The 15,362-nt window shown below is 48.1% G+C and overlaps 1 protein-coding gene across 2 annotated transcripts in view; it reads left to right on the top strand.

The window, feature by feature from the left end:
* Positions 1 to 15,362, top strand: part of PRKDC (protein kinase, DNA-activated, catalytic subunit) — a 683,602-nt gene that overhangs the window by 144,425 nt on the left and 523,815 nt on the right. For both annotated transcript variants that reach the window (XM_029591248.1, XM_029591249.1), the window contains exons 18-19: positions 1,940 to 2,099; positions 10,026 to 10,112. In XM_029591248.1, coding sequence (XP_029447108.1) covers positions 1,940 to 2,099; positions 10,026 to 10,112 — 247 coding nt within the window. The remainder of the gene's footprint in view (positions 1 to 1,939; positions 2,100 to 10,025; positions 10,113 to 15,362) is intronic.

Raw genomic sequence — 15,362 nt, 5'->3', positions numbered from 1 at the left:
CCTTTATGAAAAAGGGTCTATCAAAAGACCTGTCCTTCAATTCCTTGAGGGTTCATGTGCCGGCCCTAGGCTGTTTATTAGGCAATGTTGAAGGGGCATCTGGACGTTATGCTTTTCCTCAGAGGAGCGAAACACAGCCCCCTACTCACCAGATTTGTCCTTCTTGGAGCCTCAATCTCATTCTCTAGCTTGTGTGTGGTGGTTTGTGAACTCCTTAAAAGGGCTACCATAAAAGATCTCACTTTAAAGATTGTTTTCCTTGTAGCTATTTATTCAGAAGGCGAGTGTATGAACTCCAAGCCCTGTCTTGCAGGGAACCCTTTCTTCGAATTTTGGACTTCAGAGTATATTTGCAGACGGATCCCTCCTTCTTTCCTAAGGTCATTTCCGCATTTCATTTGAGTTAGTCAGAGGAACGTCTGGCCTTTTCAAATCTGGAGGCTGATATGCCTCAGGCTAAGGAGTTGCGACGGCTAGACATCAGGAGGGCCTTGTTGCAATATCTTGAGGTTACTAACCACTTAAGACTGTCTTACCTTTTTGTTCTATGGAGTGGGGCCAAAAAGAGTCAAAAAGCTTCAGAGGCCACAACTGTGATTTGGTTAAAGGAAGTGATCTGTTCTGCTTACATATTGTGCAGTCGTCCTATCCCGGAGGGGTTAAGGACTCATTCTACCCATTCCCAAGTGACTTCCTGGGTGGAATGTCAGTTGTCGCCTCAGGAGATTTGTAGGGCAGCTACTTGGAAATCATTGCACACCTTTGCCAGACATTACTGGTTGGATGTCCAAACCTCTGTCGGTAGCTTCGGTGAGCGTGTTCTTTGAGCTGGGCTCTTGCAATCCCACCCCAGTTAAGGAAATTTGATTACATCCCAGGATTCTGGACTGATTTGGGTACGTACAGGGAAAGGAAAATTGGTTCTTACCTACTAATTTTCATTCCTAATGTACCACAGATCAGTCTAGAGTCCCGCCTGGGAAATGAGAGAGCATTGTGGAGAGTCTGCTCGATCTGTGTTTTTTCTTTAATATTTGGAATCTTCTGAAGAATGGCATAGGTTTCTTTTTATATCTATTATGAAAGTGTTTCTTTTTTTCTCTATCCTCTGCTCGTTCCGGGGGTTTTCATGAGGTAGTTTTGTTAGAAGTTTTGGATTTTCAAATTCTGCTTGGGTATCGATTAATACTGAGGAGCTGCAGGTGTCACACTGGATTAAGAGGCAGTGCCTGCAAAACTTTCTCGTCTCCATCTGCTGGAAGGGAGGCAAAACCCCAGGAGTCTAGACTGATCTGTAGTAATATAGGAATGAAAATTAGCAAGTAAGAACCAATTTTCCTATTGAGCATGTTCATTTCTGTTACAGTTGCTTGTCTATATAAAGACAGGGTAGGTTGCATGTGTCTTGAGATTGAAAATAAGTGTTATAAGAAGTTATGGGTCTTTAGCTCAAACACAGTACTATCCAAATTTTAAATAATTCTGTGTGAAATACCTACATAGACAGTAAAACAAGGGCTGGCATGGTGGCAGCACTTACTCTGCCATGTAGAGGTCCTGAGTTTTGGTCCTGTGTCAGCTCTTCTGTTCTTTGGGCCAGCCAGAGGCAGCATTCACAGCCTCTGAGGAGAGTACATCCCCCATCATCGTGCAATGGCAACATTCAGTGGCTGGATTTAGTGCCCAGGATTACAGAGCTTTGGAAAGAGCCCTAGTGCTTGGCCCTGGCTAAGGACTTCTGATGGGGGGTAGGTGATTTGGGGGGGGGGGGGGGGGGGGGGGAGGGAGATTAAAGGTTCATGGCATCTTAGCCCTGGTTCCAGTTCAGCTGGAAGCCCAAAGGAGCAGGGGGAAACTGTTGGATGCAAAAAACATAGTAAAATTCATGATAAGGTAATGGAAGCTTCTCAGTGTTAAGCATGTTCTTTTCTACTTTCAGAGAAATTCTAAAGGATAAACATGTTGAATTCTTTGAACAGTGGGTGTATAGCTTTGGCTATGAACTTATTTTACAATCAACACGGTTGCCTCTTATTAGTGGATTTTACAAACTACTCTCAGTTGCAATGAAAATTGCAAACAGAATAAAATACTTTGAGGTAAGAACATTTTTTCTTGCATATTTGAGGATTTGTTACTTGCTGTCCTATTGGAATATTTTGAGCAAGATACAGATTATCGAATGATTTACATCTATATAAATATGACAGACCTAAACAAATGGAGAGAAGAAAGGAGTAGTCTGTACAGGGTTACCAGATTATTTAATACATTATCCGGAAGGAACCTTGCCCAATCACCTTTAAAAAGAGACTCAAAACTTGGCTATTCGAACAAGCTTTTCATCCATACCAATAATCTCCCTTCATTCTATCCAAACATGTACACCAAGTTCCGTGACACCAAGACACTTAGCCAGGTTTCAGTATTAATTTTCTTTTCTGTTTAGTATCATTGTATTCGTATTTTATCTTACTTTTTATTTTATTTTTCCCAAGTTTCTTGATCCAAGTTTCATGTACCTGTTCGATGTAATCGCACTCTTTCATGCGTGTTTTTAACGTTATAATGTAAACCGAAATGATATGTAACATTGCTACATGAATTTCGGTATATAAAAATGTTAAATAAATAAATACATGAATAAGATGCATAATACATAAAATACAGTATAAATATATAGTATACCTACTGAGGGCCAAAGTGTTGGAATGCAAGGAGGTAGAGGTGTGAGAGAGTGCATTTAGCATACTAAAAATGACCACAAGGATGTTGCTATCCAAGAGAGGTAGGCTTGTCAAAAGAACCAGGTCTTTACCATATGGTGGAATTTTAGTGTGTCTGTGCTTATTTTGACCTTGGTTGGGACAGAGTTTCAGACTCTGTGGACAAAAGAGGAGAAGGTATTTTCACAAGTAAAATTGTTTTGTATTATTTTGAATGTTACTCAATTGGTGATGTCTTAGGCACAAAATGGTAGAATTTTATTTTTTAATTTTATTTTCAGTACTATTTTTATACCGACATTTATGATACAGATCATATCATATCGGTTTACAAGGAACAGAGGGTTATAACATTAACCCCCTTATAACAAATGTTATAAGGGGGTTAATGTTAATGTTGTAACAGGGGGTTATAACATTAACCCCCCCTTATTTTAGAGCCTCATGCAAACTTTTCTGACAGGCACAGATCTATATAGTGTGGATTTACACACCAGAATAATAGAATTCAGCCATGTTTACTGACCAGTTTTTTTTTTTTCACATATGCATCTTTCCTTTGTGAAAAGTTGGCATTGGTGAACAGGGGTTTGAGATGGCTCTTAGCATACAATATTAGCTAACTTTTAAGGCTCTTTTTTTCCCGAATTCTAGTTCATCATATCTGAAGAATAAGCTTCCTATTGGTAGGCTTATTGGCATTGAATACAACAGTTTATGTAGAACCAGTTTGATGTTCCTTCCTCTGCTTGCTTGCTGGTTTTCTTAAACTGTCTTTCCCTGTACGTACCCGGATCAGTCCAGACAGTGGGTTGAGCCTCCTTTCCAGCAGATGGAGACAGAGAAAAACTCAAAAGGTATCCTATATCAGGACAGTGCTCCCCCTGTGTCCCTTCAGTATTTCTCTATCTCCAGCAGATGCAGATAGCAGAATCTGTGGATCCCTTTCTTTGTAGCAGTTTTTGGTTTGTGGAAGCTCTTAACCTCCTTCTCTAGTTATAAAGGATCAAGCAAGTATTAGTTTAATTCCCATTGTTTAAAAAGTTTAAAAAAAAAAAAAAAAAAAGGTTCAGTCGTTAGGAGCAGTTTTGTTCTGACTCCTCGCTCTTCCTTGGGCCTAGGAGGGTCCTGTCCCCTTGATTTATTCAGCCTAGGACCCTTTTCCTGGTGGCCTCTTGCCTGGCTCTGGGGTGATACTGGTAGTCCAGTCCCTCCCCCGTTGAGACCCCTGAGAAGTTTCATGCCTCGGGTCTCTTGTCAGAGAAGTAAAATTCCTCTGTCACTTTAAGCTGTCTGGGGGGGGGGGGGGGGAAGAGGAAAGATTTTAACTTTTTATTAATCAGTACCCTGGACAAGGGCAGGCAGCTTATGGGGGAAGGAGCGGAGAGCAGTTTTCTCTCTCTCCCGCTCGCAGCAGCCAGGCACAGGACTTTGCCGTTCCTGCGACAACTTCTCACCCCCCCCCCCCCCCCCCGATGCCTCGATCGTCATTTTGTATCGACATGTGCAGAGCCGGTCTGCTGGTCTCCTGCACATATCGAGCCTGTTTCTTTGCCAGACGGAGGAAGAGATTCTGTAGTTCATCAATCCCCTCCGGCTTTAAGCCCCATGGACTCTCTGGATTTGATCCTGGGCCCTCAGGACCATATCTCTTCTCCTTCTCCAGAATTCCAGGGAAAGCCCCTTCTCATTTTACTACTGATTTTGTACTTTTACTACACAGAGCTTATGTTGCCAGCTTGCTGCAGCAGGAGGATTCCCCCCAAAGATCCCCCACCTGTGAAGGTTCCTATAGGCCCTCCACCTGCCCAGACCAGGGACCCAAGTTCCCAGATTCCCAGGGGACTAATCGGGTTCGGACCATACCAGGGGCGCAAAACCTGCCGGATCCTCCTACCCCCACCTCCTCAGCTCCCGGAGCCAGATCCTTTAACTCAGAATCCACCGGTCGAAGGGGACGACCCGCGGGTCTTAGGCTTGTTCCAACGGAAGGAGCTGGACCCGTTCATCCCTTTTTGTTCTAGCTGAGTTGGGCATAGATGCCCCTCCGGCGGAAGCCACTAGTACCCCGGTTTTCAGTAACATGGACTCTGTCCTGGTAGGACTGAGAGCCCCTCCACGTACCTTCCCTTTTCAGCCTATGCTAATGCAGTTACTTCTCTGGGAATGGGAAGCTCCGAAATCCGGCTTACGAGTGGGCAGAGCAATGGGCAAGCTCTATCCCCTCCCGGACCACTGTCACAAAGAGAACCACCACCCCCCGGTGGTTGGAGCAACTGCTTTGAAGGACCTTCAGGATCGGAAGTTGGAGGTACATCTCAAAAGGATTTTTTAAGTTCTAACGCTCGGTGTTTGGGCGACAATCTGTAGCAGTCTCAGGTGGGTTCAACAACTACTCAGCACACAGGACCCTCCCGTCTGCAGAGGCGTAACAGGTGGAGCAGCTGGAGGCCACGGTTGGTTATGGGGCTGATGCCCTCTATGTTCTCCTCAGGGTGCAGGCCAGAGCCATGGTTTCAGTGGTGTCGGCCAGATGCTGCCTCTGGCTGCGAAAATGGGCGTCAGACTTCTCTTCTAAATCGCAGTTGGGCACTCTCCTATTCAAGGGTAAGTTGCTTTTTTGGGGAGGACCTGGAACAGCTTATCAAATCTTTAGGAGACAACCAGATTCATAAGCTGCCGGAGGACTGCCCTAAACAGTCCAAGTCCTTTTTTTTTCCTTCACGCTCTCGTTCAGGGGGCAGCACAGGGTACAGCAAGCCGCGGGGGGGCTTCTCAAAGAACTCCCTCCACCATATTGTGGGCAGGATCGCAACATAGTCTTTCTTCATAAAGGAACCATTTCTGATCTTAGATGTGTGACCTTCCCCTTTTTTTCTTAGTATTGAGCAAAAGAACTTGTTTAAGATTTCTACTTGCTGCTGTTCTTCCGTGCTAATAGGATTTTATACTTTTATCTTAACTATTTGGTTTTCAGTGGATGATCTTCTGCTTTTTCACACGGCCTATTTGGCTAAGAAGGAGGCAGAATCCATCTGACTGCTTCCCAGGAAACCCCTTGTGACTAAAAAGCCTTTTTTTTTTGGGGGGGGGGGGGAAGCAGGGGTTCTATGGAGGGATCCTGTGTCTCCTTGGGCTGGGACGGTCCACGACTGAGGACAGGGGAACTTCAGATGAGTCGGATGGACCCGATCAGTGGCAGGATACTGCAGTGATGCTGGAAAAGGTCCCGATCAGCGATTTAGTGGATCCTATTCGATGACGTCCGGACTGCTGAGGGTGACTGCCCTCAGGTAGTTTAGTTGTTCCTCAGGGAGGAGTCAAGTCTGCTGGTTCCCCAGGTGTTGGAAGATTTGTGGATTAAGGGGTGAACCCGATCCTAGAGGGATTGCTGGGGCCTCCTAAGGCAGTTTTCCTTTATCCAAGAAGGTGAAGAAGTTAGTGGATCGAGCCTGAAGGTGGCCAGAGCTATGGTTAAGTTATATCCCTTGCCAGAACGAACCTGGGAGGTCTCGGATAATGAAGGGATGACCCGGTCCTGGAGGGATTAAGGAGTCCCCCCTAAGGCCTTTCCGTTGCCGATAACAGTGAAGATGCTGGTAGATCAGGAGGGGGAATCTCCCGAGGTGGGCCTGCAGGTAGCGAGAGCTATGGCGAAGCTATATTCCTGGCTGAAGCAGATCTTGGAATCCTGGAGAAAACATCCATTCTGGTAGCCAGAGAGGCAGCTCTAAAAGATGTCCAGGCTCGGAATCTGGAAAGCCTGCTCAATGATGGTTTGAGGTTTCTGCTTGGAGCCTTCATGCTGTGGTGTGCGGAGGTTTGATGTAATTGTGTGCACTGGCACACCAAGTGGTAAGGGACTGCGGCTGAGGCAGCGCAGGCAACCCCCTTGGAGATGGAAGTGGCCTCTGTGGCTGATGCTCTGTACGACATGATCCAGACTTCCACCAGAAGATAGCAGTAACTGCGAGGAGACTCCTATGGCTACGAAATTGGTCAATGGATGTGCGTCTAACTTCCCCCTTCAAGGGAAAACTGCTATTTTCGAGAGGATTTGCAGCAGCTTATGAAGCAAGTGGGGGAGTTGAAGGGTAATATGTTGCCTGAGAACAAGAAACCCCCCAAGAAGTCCGTGAGCTCAATTCAGAGAATTGAGGCAGTTTCACGCTAGCAGGAGCCCAGGGCTGTTGGTGCAAAAGCAGAGTTTGGGCAGGCAGCAGTCTTTTTGAGCCCAACGCAGGCCTCCGAGGGATGGTAGGCCTCCAAGGGGGAGGTGGAAGTAAGATTGATCATTGAAGGTGGCTGCTTCGCTCCTCTCCAGAGGCTATTGGAGGAAGGCTGTCCCTCTTAAGAGAAGTGGACTAAGATCACATCGGACCAGGGGGTCCTGGAAGTGGTGAAAGACAGCTATGCCTTGGAATTTTCTCATCCGCTCAGGGACGCCTTTGTAATCTCCCACTGTGCCTCCCAGGCCATGTGAGAAGCGGTGCAGGAGACGTTTCAACGGCTACAGCTCCTGCGCGCCATTGTCAGTGGGGTCGATACTCTGTATACTTTGTGGTGCCCAAAAAGGAGGGGACTTTTTGGCCCATTCTCAATCTGCAGAAGGTCAGTGCTGCCCTCCAGGTGCTGCGGTTTCGGATGGAGGTGGTAGCGGCAGTGGGCAACGGGGAATTTCTGGCATTGTTGGACTTATCATAAGCTTATCTCCATATCCCCATTCAGGCCAAACACCAGCAATTCCTGAGATTCAGGCTCCTGGGGGGAGCATTTCCAATTTCGAGCCGCACACGTGGTGCTACCACGTTCACAAAGGTGATGGTGGTAGCACCAGGAAGGAAGGTATCCTGGTGCTCCTGTACCTGGTCAATTGGTTAGTACGGGCAAAGTCAGAAATGGAGTGTTGTCACTCAATCCATTGGGTCTGGCAGCTCCTGGATTCATTGGACTGGGTGACGAATCTGGCAAAGAGCCACTTAAAGTCGAATCATTAATTGAAGGGCAGTGGTCTTCAGAGGAGGCAACCTAGTCCATCAATTTTCTTGAAACCAGGGCAGTGCGCAGAGCCTTACTGGAGTTTCTCCCCCTCATTCAAGACAAGGCAATGCGAGCATTCTGGGACAATGCGACGACAGTGGTATATATCAACTGTTAGTGCAGAACAAAGTCATCTAGTAGCGCTGGCTGCGCAAGAACTTTTACTTGGGTGGCAAAACATCTGGCAAGTGTAGCAACTTCCCATTTAGCTGGAGTGGACAATGTGCCAGCGGACTTCCACAGCAGGCAGCATCTGGATCTGGGGGAGTGGGAGTTGTCGGCGGAGGCCGCCTTTTTGACTCAGGCAAGGCTGAGCAGATCAGCGGTGGGCCTCATGGCGATTTAAGGAAATGTGGTTTTCAGTTGCAGAAGAGAGGTCGGATTGGAGGGCGTCGACACTCTCATTCTCCTGTGGCTGACGCACCTGTTGCTGTACACGTGTCCACCACGGCCTCTTATAGGTCGAGTGCTGCTGCTCATAAAGCTTCATTCCAGCAGGGTGATTCTGGTGGTTCCTGAGTGGCCACACCGGCCGTGGTTTGTGGACCTTCTTTTGGTGGTGGATGGTCCCATTTGCTTGCCCCATCTGTCAAAGCTGTTGCATCAGGTACCTGTATTTTCAGACCGTAAGGATTCAATTCTGTCTAGCGGCTTGGCCTTTGAGAGACTATGGCTCCGCTTGACAGGTTATTTGGAGCCTGTGTTTGCAACTTTGCTTCAGGCAAGGCGGCCTTCCACGTCTTTGGCTTAAGTCAAGTGTGGAGAGTCTGTGAATTCTGCTGTTTGCAGAAAAAGGTGCAGCCTTTGAAGGTTGGCATTCCGCAGATTCTAGCCTTTTTGCAAAGCAGTTTGACTAACAGTTTGGTCTATAATTCCCTTTGAGTTCAGGTGGCAGCCTTAGGTTCCTTTTGAGGTAGGATTCAGGGAAGACTGCTGGTGTCCCATCTGGATTGTGGCTTGTTTCCTCAAAGGGGCTTTCTCCCATTTTGGAATATTTGTCCAGCATGAACTCTGAACTTAGTTTTTCAGGTGCTGTGTGGTCCTCCATTTGAACCAGTTAGGACTTAACCCTGAAGGCTGTTCTCCTGGTGCCTATCTGTTCAGCTAGAAGGATTTTCGAACTGCAGTGTCATGTAGAGACCCTTTCTTGCATTTTTCGGAGAAAGGGGTTTCTTTACAATTGGTTCCTTCTTTTCTTGTCTAAGGTGGTTTCCTCCTTTCTCCTTAACCAGGTGATTGTTACCGGCCTTGCCGTATTTGTCTGCGGATGCTCCTATGGCGAGGAAGTTTAATTTGCTGGATGGGCGCAGAATTCTTTTGTGATACTTTAAGGTGACAAATGACTTTTGGCGATCTGATCATCTTTTTGTCCTGTGCAGTGGTACTAAGAAGGGAAATAAAGCATCCAAGGGCACTATTGCATGATAGCTGAAAGAGATGATAGCTTCGGCTTATATCTGTAAGGGCCGGTTGGTGCTGGAGGAGTTGAGTGCATTCCATTAGGGTGCAAGCAACCTTGTGGACGGAGTGTCAGCTGCTTTCTACACAGGAGATTTCTGTTGCGGTGATATGGTCTTCACTTCACACTTTTACCAGACATTACTGCTTGGATGTGTGGGCACTGGAGGAAGTGTCTTTTGGTGAAAGTGTGTTGCATGCAAGTCTCTTGAGCTCCCTCCCAGAATAGAGGGACTTGGGTACATCCAATTTGTCTGGACTGATCAGGGTATGAACAGGAAAGGAAAACTGGTTCTTACCTGCTAATTTTCATTCCTGAAGTACCACGGATCAATCCAGAGACCCTTCCCAATCCTTCAAAAGACTTCCTCACGTCTGGATGTTGCTGAGCTGATAATGTGATATATTCAGAGTAATGAGAAATGTACAAAATTTCAGATGTACATTCTGTCAGATTAAGAGGGCCTAGCTTTTTCAGGGGACTCTGTTTGCCCTAGGTTTATTGGGGTTTAAAGTAGACATCTGGGCTTGGGTACAGGTAATACTGAGGACCACAGGTGGCACACTCTTGTTATGTAGCAGTGCCTCAAAGTTTTTGTTCTCTGCCTCCATCTGCTGGTAGGGATGCATAAACCCACTTAACTGGACTGATCTGTGGTACTTCAGGAATGAAAAGTAGCAGGTAAGAACCAATTTTCCTTTCCAAGAACTTTGAGGAGAGAGAGAGAGGATGATGATTAGAAACAAATGTGTCGCTACTACCATGTATTTGTTAGCATAATATAATGTTTGTATTGGCAGGGCGTAAGTCCAAATAGTCACAAGAAATGTCCTGAAGATCCTGAAAGATTTGCCTGCTTTGCACTGTTTGCAAAATTTGGAAAGGAGGTAAGCCTATTTTTCAAGAGGCATGCTCATTTTTCTGATTTTTGTTCTGCTGACCTGTCCATCATCTAACCTAGTTTGGATACTTTGCAACTAAATGGGAGTGCATTGTATTATTTTCAGAATCTGCTTGGGTGTTTTAAGCCGTACTTACCCTCCACTTATTGGATCATTAAAATCAGATTATGAATTGCAGTTCCAAAAAACCCCCTCATCAGAAAATACGTGGGTAGAATTTTGGCTTTTCAGATTATAATCCTTGCATGCCAAAAGTTAATGTCTTTAAAAAAATAAATAAAGAATTGTAGATTTAAGTGAAGGGTATGTGATTGGCTAAATATGGCGACGCTCACTCACTTTAACTCTTGCTACTGCCGATGAAAGAAGTCCATAGATTCCATCATTGCTTTCATATATTTTCAGTTTACTATGGATGTGTCCACTGTATGCAGCCAAAGTAGATAGTTTAGTTTGAATGTACCTCCTGCTTTGCCAATATCAAATAATAAGTATAAATTAGTTAGTTGTAAATCTCTAATTTCCTAGCGTGTAGCAGATGGACTCAGGACCAATGGGTATAGTGTGCTCCTGATAGCAGTTGGAAACTGAGTCAGATTTCAATCTGACGTCAGCACTACATATACCTGTGCATGAGGCTTTGTTCTTCAGTTTTTTCCGTCTCCATAGCAGTTCGGGACTTCACACATGCTTGTACAGCGTTAGAAAACCAAACTCCAAATTCAAAGAAGAAAGAAAGAATCTTACCTACAGACAAGCCCTGCTCTCCTGTGGTGATACCTAAGGGTCCCTCCACCAATTGAGAATTCCTGAGGTGATTTCCGAGATCCCTCAAAGGTAAGCCTCTGTCCTGGCATGGACTTAGCCCCCGTTGAAGGGAGTGGCTGAGAGGCAGCCTCAGTCCGATCGCCGACCCAGCGTGGACTTAGCCCCCTGAAAAGGGAGCGGCTGAGAGGCAGCGGGTGCAAGACCAAGTGCGGCGGTGAAGGTATTCCCCTCTCCCCCCGCAGCTGGAGACCGCCCGGCAAGAGAGCGGGAAGCACCGAGACAAGGTAAGGTAGAAACCTTTTCTCTAAGACTCTGGTCTCCGAGGCTCGGATAACCGCACAGATCGCCCCTCCGGCGTCTGTATAATCATGTTGAGCAGCCCCGTCCGGGCTAGACCCCGATCTGGCTCGAGGGTCCTCCCACGTGGAGACCCTCCGGGGGGGCCGCCATCTTGCCCGCGTGGTCGCCGGCACCATTTCCCCCCACTTAGTCGCCGCTTGTCCGTACAGCAGCGAGCTGGGCACATAAAATACGTGTGCGTACAGCGCCGCGCACAAAGGGGAATGAGCACACAACTAGGCCCATGTGCACAGCCACACGCGCATCTTCCGTTCCTAGGCGCACAACGTAGGCACACCCGGAACGCATAACCAGGCTTCTCGGCACGCGCATCTGTACAAGATAAACATGTAAATCATGGCACCGCCGTCCAAGACGGCTAAAGGCCCAGTCCTCTGCCCGGCATGCCATTTGAGAGCAGCACAGCCCGAGGTGACCTCTGCCCTGTGCCTGTTGTGCAAAGAAGCTCGGGGAGCTGAGACAAGGTCCCCCCTCAGCCTGTAGAGGACTCCGGATCTACCAGTGAGACTACCCCGGACCTCTCTATTCCCGACTCAGCCCCCCCTCAGTGGGGGCCCTCAGAGAGCGCCGCCGGACCCAATGCGGTCTCGGGCAACTTCACCTGGGCGGGATTCTTCGTGGAACTACAATCCTACATCCATGCATAGACAGGACCACCAGCGGCACAACCACAACCTTCGCCAGTGGCCTAGAACCTCCCAGGGCCCCCCCCCCCCCCCCCCCGGCCTCAAGCAGTCTTACGATGTATCAGCTATGACCCTACAGATCGCTGCTTGCTGCGCCGTGGTATCACGAGATGGCCAGGGACGCAACTACGCCAATCGAGGCATTAGACCTGGCAATATCATTCTTCACGGATGCGACCTCAGACCTGGTGCGCACCTCAGCCAAGAGCCTTTCATCCATAGTTGCAGCCAGAAGACAGCTCTGGCTCCGAAGCTGGTCAGCTGACACGTCCTCTAAGACGAGGCTCACGAGAATGCCCTTTAGAGGATCACTCCTCTTTGGAAGCGACCTGGACAAACTAGCCGACAAATGGGGCGAGTCCCCAGTACCTCGTCTACCAAAGGACAGGAACAAGAGGAAACAACGCCCCTCTCCCCGGGCACCCAAGGGCAGAGGATCCTAGCACTATAGACCATACAAAAACACTTACCAAGCCCCCTGCCCCGCCGGCAAGGGTCAGTCCTTTCGGAACAGACACAACAAAAGAGGAGCTGGCCCAGGACCAGGCCCCAGTCGCAACATGCAATGAAAATCAGCAGACCCATCTACAAGAAGAGATCATAGGGGGCAGGCTTGCCCTTTTCTATCAAAGATGGGTCGAGGTAACGGCAGACAATTGGATTCTATCCATCATTTGAGAGGGATACTACCTGGACTTCCACAGCATCCCTCCGGACAAGTTTGTGATTTCTCCATGCCACGACCCCTCCAAGAGGAAGGCAATGGAAACCACACTAATAAAACTACTCGCCCTAAGGGCAATAACACCGGTGCCTCCGCACCAACAAAATTCGGGGCACTATTTCATCTACTTCATCATGCCCAAGAAAGAGGGAACATTTCGGCCCATACTGGACCTCAAGACCATCAATAGCTAACTGAAGGTACCCCGCTTCCGCATGGAAACCCTGCGTGCGGTCATAAAGGCAGTACAACCGGGAGAGTTCCTGACCTCCCTGGATCTGTCAGAAGCTTATCTCTACATACCGATCCATTGCACCCACCAGCGTTTACTACGCTTCACAATATTGGGTCATCACTACTAGTTCCAGGCCCTACCGTTGAGGCTGGCTACAGCTCCCCGAATGTTCACCAAAATCATGGTGGTAGTAGCGGCAGCACTGAGGAAAGAGGGAATCCTCGTGCATCCATTCCTGGACGATTGACTGATCAGAGCAAAATCGCCAGAGGAAAGCCAGCAGGCAACCACCAGTGTCAAACTACTGCAGAACCTCGAGTGGGTTGTCAACACATCCAAGAGCCACCTGCAGCCCTCCCAATGCCTGGAATACCTGGGAGTCCAGTTCGACACCAAAGGGAACAAAGTCACCCTTCCCCCTACAAGGAGGAGATTGATGGAACAACTATGAGCATTGTTGAATTCCACTCTCCCCACGGCATGGGACTATCTCCAAGCCCTCGGACTAATGGCATCAACCATAGAGGTCGTCCTGTGGGCAATGGCCCACATGCGGCCCCTACAACACTCCCTACTGTCTTGATGGAACCCGATGTCTCAAAACTACTCCGCCCCCCTCCGGCTACCGGCAAAGGTTCGGAACAAACTACAATGGTGTCTACAAGAAGACCACCTGAGCGAGGGAACAAGTCTATCCCCACCGGAATGGACCTTGCTCACCATGGACGCAAGCCTGCGGGGATGGAGAGCCCACTGCCAGGAGCTAACGGCTCAAGGGCAATGGAATGAAGAAGAGTCGGCATGGAACATAAACCGACTGGAAGCCAGAGCAGTCAGACTTGCCTGCCTATGGTTTGTTTATTTATTTATTTATTTTTGATTTTTATATACCGATGTTCCTGTAAAGTATACATATCACACCTGTTTACAAGGAAGAAACTGTCGCCTCGATGGCGGTTTACATTGAAACATTTAACAATTAACAAATAACAGCAACATGAAGGCGCAAAGAGGAACTAAGTGGAGCTTACAGTGAACATTCATGATTATATAAATATCAATGACAAAATCATAAGGAACTTATGTACAGAAAGTTTTTCTGGTTTAGCCACAGACTCCGGGGCAAATCAGTCAGTCATGTCGGACAATGCCACAACAGTGGCCTACATCAACCGCCAGGGGGGAACCATGAGCCAGCAGGTGTCCCTGGAAATAGAACCCCTAATGACGTGGGCAAAATCAAACCTACAAGGGATATCACCCGCCCACATCATGGGAAAAGACAACGTCACGGCAGACTCTCTCTCAGCAAAGAGAGTCTGGATCTAGGGGAATGGACACTGTCGACAACAGTCTTCCAGGAGATAGTAAATCACTGGGGAACACCAGCCATGGATCTTCTGGCAACTGGGTCCAACGCCCGGGTTCCCAAGTTCTTCAGCCGAAGACGGGAACCGATGTCCCAGGGAATCGACACCCTCATCCAGAACTGGCCTCAGGAGTATTTACTGTACGCCTTCCCTCCATGACCACTACTGGGCGGAATCATCCGCAAGATAGAACACCACAGAGGGCTGGTACTTCTAGTAGCCCCGGACTGGCCAAGAAGGACTTGGTACGCGGATATGCGAAGACTTCTGGCGGGAAACCCTCTTTGCCTACCTCCACACAGGGATCTACTCCAGCAAGGACCGATCCTCCACGAAGACCCAACGAGATTCTCGCTTACGGTCTGGCCCTTGAGAGGTCTCGCCTGAAAAAGAGTGGATACTCAGGACCAGTGATTGACCCACTGCTCTGAGCATGTAAGTTCTCCACCTTCTTAACATACATACGAGTATGGAGAACATTCAAAGCCTGGTGCGAGGACCACGACATCCTTCCACGGACAGTCAAAATCCCCCATGATCCTGGAATTTCTACAGGACGTTGTGAACAAAGGGTTGTCTCAATTCCATCAAGGTACAACTGGCTGCCCTGGCCAGCTTCAGACCCAGGGTGGACGGCAACAGCCTAGAGGCCCACCCAGACGTCTCCCGCTTCTTAAAAGGGGTCAAACACATTTGACCACCTCTAAAGTGGCCAATACCCCTATGGAATCTCAACCTAGTGTTAGACTTCCTAGCGGGAGCCTCGTTCAGACCAACTCGCGGTCTGTCCCTACAGCTTCTGACCTTGAAGATGGCGTTCCTCGTGGCAATTTATCAGCCCGTCGAATCTCCGAACTTCAAGCACTATCATGCCAGGAGCCGTTCCTCAGATTCATGCCGGGATCCATACAGCTGCTCACTGTACCCTCCTTCCTGCCAAAGGTGGTTTCTACTTCCATTTAAACCAAACCATCTTGCTGCCATCTCCAGACGAGTATAAGGACTCAGAAGACTCACGCCTTCTTCACCACCTGAACGTCGGCAGACTCCTAGTCCGATACCTGGAAAGATCAGAGCCTGTACGAAAGACGG

The sequence above is a fragment of the Rhinatrema bivittatum genome, chromosome 2 (genome assembly GCF_901001135.1).
Source record: "Rhinatrema bivittatum chromosome 2, aRhiBiv1.1, whole genome shotgun sequence".
Taxonomy (NCBI): Eukaryota; Metazoa; Chordata; class Amphibia; order Gymnophiona; family Rhinatrematidae; genus Rhinatrema; species Rhinatrema bivittatum.
Note: the sequence above shows the minus strand (reverse complement) of the source record. Positions and strands in the feature narration are given on the sequence as shown.